We start from the raw sequence: 6,378 nt of genomic DNA on the forward strand, positions 1-6,378 counted from the left end.
GGCCAAGACTGCATATAAGAAAATCATAAAGGACCGGTGATGGTGGTTTGAACCTAAGGAAAGATGGTTCTTTTGGAGAGAAGATAGAGTCAACAGGACCTTGGACTTGATTGGCTGGGGATGATGAAGGATGAGGAAGAAGGACATCCATATTTCTAGTATGGATAAATGGGTGTTAGACCAGGGAAAGGAAGACATAAGCACAAGCACTGGTACTAGGGATGGCTCATGATAGAAATCCCAGCTAGTCTATTTTCTTGATCTCGTTCTTGATCTTTCTCATTTATTCTCTTAACACGCTGATGAGGTGTTACTGATTTCCTCACTGTATGGGGGAAGAAAATGAGTTTCAGAGACTGTCCATGGTCCTCAATATAGTAAGGAGCAGGGTGGGTTTCAAACCCAAGTCTTGCCGCGAAGCTACACCCTGAGCCATCTCGTCATCCCCAATGACATCCAAGTGGGGGGACTGCAGAGCACGGCCACCCATTTTTGAGGTTGTGCAACTGTTTCAGGTTTTGACTCCGTAGGTGGAGAGCGGGTGTGATGGGCTGAGATCATGAGAGATGTGGGGAGACGTGTCAGAGCGTGAGGTCTGAGAGAGAGAAAGGTTGGAATAGAAAGATGGAGAGGTGCGAGGTGTCGGGTGATGGCCATTGGCGGGGACAACACTGCCAAGGAGTGGGAGGCTGAGACGGAGTGGAGGTGAAGGTCGTCAGGCTTGCTGAGGTGAAGGAGCCATGTGGTCAAGGTCGGCAGGAGCTGATGTTCTCCATGATCGTGGGGACCTGTCCACAGAGCCAAGGATGAGACGAACGGAGGGCAATGCAAAACAGGGTGGGTGAGCTTCCAGGAAGGAGGAGTTTTTGCAAGGTCATGATTTAGAAGGGATGAAGGGGGATGAAGGAGACCCTCAGCACAATCTGGGGCCTGGGGGAGGAGGACTGAGAGGAGGAGCATCTTCCATGTGAGAGGGCTTCAGGTAGCAGTCCTGGGAGACCCTATTTCAGGTCACTATATGGAGGCTAGAAGAGGGGGTGTCTCTTGGTAGTGGGGCTGACGGACTGAGAGTGATGACACAGCTCAGCCCATCTCTCTGGAAAATCTGCTCCAGGCCATAACCCAATGGGGCTTTGGATTCCTACCAACTTCAGTCTCAGGCCAAACTTTGTCCCTTCCCAGTTGTCAAATCATGAGCCTCAGGATCAAATCATGCCTCGTGCATGGCGTGGAGCTCAGAGGGTTCATTTTTTTCCCAATTTCCCCTCCTCTCTCCCCAGCTGCTGGGCCAGGGTAGAGTAGAGTAGCATTGGAAAGGACCGATGTAGGTCGCAGGAACCCTCCAGGGTCTTGGAAGGATGGGGAGGTGCTTCATAGGGGATGCCGAGGAGCTGATTCCTCCACGGAGGCCTCGCCTTCTGCCCACGCCTTCTTCTCTTTCCAGGGGTACACTCAGGCTCTGCCCCTTCTTCTTCCAAGGAGTAGGTGTCTGAAGGGGACCACCAGGGCTGATGAACTGCCTGTCATCCCAAAGCTCAGCTCTGACCCCGTGTGGCGGGGGCTACATCTCTGCAACTGGCATGAAAGCCAGGAGCCGGGTACCCAGCAGGCGACCGAGTCCACCTAGGGTCACCTGGCTGGCCCTCGTCTCTCTACTCAGCGGTCTGCTCACCTCCAGCCAGGCCAAGGTTTTCAGTCGCTGCGAACTGGCCAAGGAGCTCCACAGAATGGGTCTGGACGGCTTCCGGGGATACGAACTGGCTGACTGTGAGAACCTTTTTCCCTGGCTGGGCCCCTGGCTCCTTCTTACCTCCACTTCCTCCTCTCCCCCTCCTTCTCATTAAAGGGGGATGGCCTTGGGGGCTTTTTAAGCCTTAGCTCCTATCTCTAAAACCAGGAGTAAATGAGATGACAGGTTGAGAACTCTCAGCCTGGAGTTCAATGCATAGTAGGCAGGAAACACCCAGCCAGCTTGGAACCACCTCTTCATTTCTCCCGCTCTGGCAAAGGCAGGAGTCAAAAGGTCTGAATAATTTAGCATGCTAAACTTATAATCCTGGCCACGGGGATCAGACATTCCTCCTGGCCAAATGAAAAGGCAAATTGAACAAATGAGTAATACCAAACTTCTCAAGCTGGTGGCCGATTTGGGAAGCTGTCTGTGAGGTACAGACACATCTGGATTTATTTTTCCTCTCTTTAGTTCTAGAACCGTTTGTAGATCCTAATTTTTGTCTTTCCTAATTTTGCCTCTAAAGATTTAGTTCCCGCAAATTCATTATCAAACACGTGGATTGGATTATACGATGATGCTCTGGGCAATAAGCTTGAGCCTAGGAGTTGGAGGCCAGAGGCCCAGTTTTGACCCCCTGCTAGGTGACAGCTGTATGTGATTTTGGGGAAATCACTTTGCCCTCTGAGCCTCAGTTGATCCAACGGCAGAGTAGGCGAGAAGGTGTCTGCCCTGGTCCTCACTTGGGGGGGGGTGAGGCTGGGGGAGCCAGTGCGTGGGACCCATACTGTGAGGGTACCAGTCCAGGCAGTGTCTCTGTCACCTACAGGGGTCTGCCTCGCTTACTTCACAAGTGGCTTCAACACAGCTGCTGTGGACCACGAGGCAGACGGAAGCACCAACAATGGCCTTTTCCAGATCAATAGCCGGAAGTGGTGCAGAAACCTCTCACTGGATTCCCTCAACTTGTGCAAGATGTACTGCTCTGGTAGGTTGAGTCTCGGCCTTGGGCTGGCTGGGGTCAGGCCTCTACAATAGCATTTGCTTCTGCCCAGTTCAGATCTGCGTAGGGACGCCCCAGGAGACAGATAATGTGCAAGCGAGGAGAGTGCATCCTCCTTCAATCTGACTTGGGGTCCCAGGTGGAACACTGGTCTCAGAGCTATAGGAGTGGAGGGAAGATTGTTTCTGATGGAGGGGGAGAGGAAGAGAGTGATACCTGTGCCCCCAGACTCCGGATGTCTAGCTCTGCCCCCTGCTTCCCAATTTTGTGTTTCTCTGCCTCCCACTCCAGACTTGTTGACCCCTGATCTCAAGAATGCTGTTGTCTGTGTCATGAAGATAGTTTCAGGGCCCAAGGGTCTGGGCTACTGGTAAGTAGCTTGAGGTGGACCCTGCTCCCCAAGGTGGTGTGTGGCCAAGACTGGTATAAATTAACCTTTTTAGGGTACACTTGTACATTGCTGGTGGGACTGCAAATTGGTGCGGCCAATTTGGAAAGCAGTTTGGAGATTCCTGGGAAAGCTGGGAATGGAACCACCATTTGACCCTGCTATTGCCCTTCTCGGACTATTCCCTGAAGACCTTAAAAGAGCATGCTACAGGGACACTGCCACATCGATGTTCATAGCAGCACAATTCACAATAGCTAGACTGTGGAACCAACCCAGATGCCCTTCAATAGATGAATGGATAAAAAAAATGTGGCATCTATACACAATGGAGTACTATGCAGCAATAAAAAATGACAAAATCATAGAATTTTCAGGGAAATGGATGGCATTAGAGCAGATTATGCTTAGTGAAGCTAGCCAAACCCTAAAAAACAGATACCAAATGTCTTCTTTGATATAATGAGAGCAAGTATGAACAGAGCAGGGAGGAAGAGTAGGAAGAAAAGAGTAACATTAAACAGAGACTTGAGATGGGAGGGAAAGGGAGAGAAAAGGGAAATTGCATGGAAATGAAGGGAGACACTCATTGCTAAACAAAATTACATATAAGAGGTTGTGAGGGGAATGGGAAAATAAACAAAGAGAGAAATGAATTACAGTAGATGGGGTAGAGAGAGAAGATGGGAGGGGAGGGGAGGGGGGATAGTAGGGGATAGGAAAGGTAGCAGAATACAACAATTACTATTAGTGCATTATGTAAAATTGTGGATGTGTAACTGACGTGATTCTGCAATCTGCATTTGGGGTAAAATTGGGAGTTCATAACCCATGTCAATCTAATGTATGAAATATGTCAAGAGCTTTGTAATGTTGTGAACAACCAATAAAAAAAATGTAAAAAAAAAATAAATAAATTAACCTTTTTGGGGTACCCACTTTGTCATAGGCACATTGCTAAGCTTTATGATCTAATCCTCACTATAACTTTTGGGGTGGGGAGTACAAGCAAGGAAATATTTGTAGATGACGCATTGAGTTTTAGGGAGGTTAAGCGATGTATGGTGGCCACATGGGCACACAACTGAGCTGGGTTCCTCCAAGATCTGGGATGCCTGCTTAGAGGTCCTCAAGGCCAAGGCTTGAGAAGATTGTTAATTTTTTTTTTAAACTGTGGCATCTTTTATATAAAACCTAAATGTTCTATGAAAGGTCAGGATGTACATCAGATTGAGGTAGAGGTTCTCTGCTTGAAGTGGGCGTGGGGCTCTGGAGCTCCACCTTCTCAACCTTTTTCCTCCTGCTTTCAGGAAGATGGCCTTTGAAGCCATCTTTAGAATAGATGAGAGTCATGCGGGCCATTGAACTAGACGGATGGATCACAGGGTGCCTCTGAGTCAGGAGCTCCCCAGCTGCCTCTGTTGATGGGAGTCTCCTACTTAGTCTGTAATCTCTCTTCCACTCATATTTCTGGAGGAGAAGTCAGCATGGGTGGGGGAGAGCAGCATCTGGGAAAACACCCAGTGGCTGGAACACCGTGAACAGATATGGCAGGTGCTAAGGCTGGGAGGGAAGCTTGGAAGGCACTGAATGTTAGTCCAGGAGCAGAGGGGAGAGGGAGAGAGGGTGGGAGCTCCTATTTGGGTGACTCTATAGGAATCTAGGTGAGAGATGTAGGGTCTATGTGAGGACAGGTGCACCACTGTTGGCCAACAGAGGAGTTGGGCATGAAGGATTAGAAGAGATAGAGGGACAGGTGAGATATGTGGCCTGGGAGGGAGAGGGGGAGTGCAAGTGACTATGAATCTAGAGAAGGTCTGTAAATGGCCTGGAATGACCACAGCTTTGGCAATGTGATGGTTTGAGGACAGATGAAGGCTTAGGAACCGAGTCTGGGGCGAGGCAGGCTCCGTGGGATATCATGCCACCTCTATAGAGTCAGGAAGTGGGAATGTAGGCTCAGGCACAAATCCAATGGCCACCACCCTGAGATGGATAGTCCTTATGGGTTAAGTCAAAGACAACTCTCTCTCTCTTACACAGTGGGAGTAAATTCTTGGCATGAATATACCCCTAAGAGCAGGTGGCTGAGGCTAGTCATAGGAATTGGTCCCACAAGGTGGACATAATGCTGTTCATTCACACTGCACACATGTACTGAAGACTCAGGCATGCCAAGCTTGGTGCTGGGTCCTGGGTTTCAGAAATATCCAAGCAAAGAGCTCATGGAAGAGACAAACAGGCCAATCGATCTTTTTGGGAAGATAGATGTATAGAGGTCCTTTGGGGCACTCTTGCTCACTGCGCTCTTTGACATTGACATCATAGAGGGCATTAATTATCAGAGCCTGGCGCCCCCGAGAGTTTGAGACCCCAGGATCCCTGTGGCCCTGATTAGCTCCCTCAGTATGTCAAGCTGTGAGCTGGTAGAAGGTCATGATCTCCAAAGAGCCTATGAAATGTAGTAACCAACAATGAAAAGACACAGTTTGGTAGCCAAGGAGGGCTGGGTGTGGGCACAGCTCTGTCAGCAGTGGGATTTGGGAAAGTGATTTTACATCTTGGTCTGAGTTTTTTTTTTTTAATTTGGAAAAAAGGGAACATAATATCTCTTCTGTCTACTTAGATGGGCTGCTGAGGGCAGGAAGGGGGCTGGTGATAAATGGCCGACAGGTGAGACAGTGCCAGGTAAACTGTAAAGGGCTGTACATATGCAAGGTGACACTGGTGATAGTGGTGCCACCAGAAGCATGAAAGCATAGGGAAAGGACCAGGGCTCCAGACTCCAGGGCCCGACCACTGGCTTGTGGGTAAACCTGATCCTATTAGTAGTGGTCTTCAGTGGCAAGGTAAGGAGGCTAGCTATTGAACTCTTTAGGGGCGTTCTCTTCCCCTTCATGTTCTTCTCTGTGTAGTGCCTGGGGCTTCCCCTGATATGACCTCTCGTCTTCTCTGTTCTCCATCTTTAGGGAGGCCTGGAGGCATCACTGCCAGGGCAAGGACCTCAGGGACTGGGTGGATGGCTGTGAAATGTAGGTCCTTCTCTGGATGGACCAGGCCACACACACTGCCCCCCGGGAAATGCGGTTTGGTTCCTGACCCAGCCCTTGTAAAGACACACCAACTAATAAAGTCTATTTTGACCTAAGCCTGGTTCTCGGCTGCTGGTGTGTTTTCATGTTGGCCTACAGCATCTCGTCATTCCTCCGCCTCATCTGACCGCCGGGTTGGGCTGCAGGAAGACTCCAAAATCCT

General features: G+C 49.6%; 1 protein-coding gene across 1 annotated transcript; it reads left to right on the top strand.

Moving 5' to 3' along the window:
• Positions 1–1,580: 1,580 nt before the first annotated feature.
• SPACA3 (sperm acrosome associated 3) lies at positions 1,581–6,159 on the top strand (the record flags this gene model as incomplete). The annotated part of the gene is made up of 4 exons (XM_081271741.1): positions 1,581–1,767; positions 2,562–2,720; positions 3,027–3,105; positions 6,093–6,159. The coding sequence occupies 4 exons, from the start codon at positions 1,581–1,583 to the stop codon at positions 6,157–6,159; spliced, it is 492 nt and encodes a 163-aa protein (XP_081127867.1).
• Between the last annotated feature and the right edge of the window lie 219 nt (positions 6,160–6,378).

This window comes from Spermophilus citellus, assembly GCF_964194105.1.
Source record: "Spermophilus citellus genome assembly, chromosome: 17".
Lineage (NCBI taxonomy): Eukaryota > Metazoa > Chordata > Mammalia > Rodentia > Sciuridae > Spermophilus > Spermophilus citellus.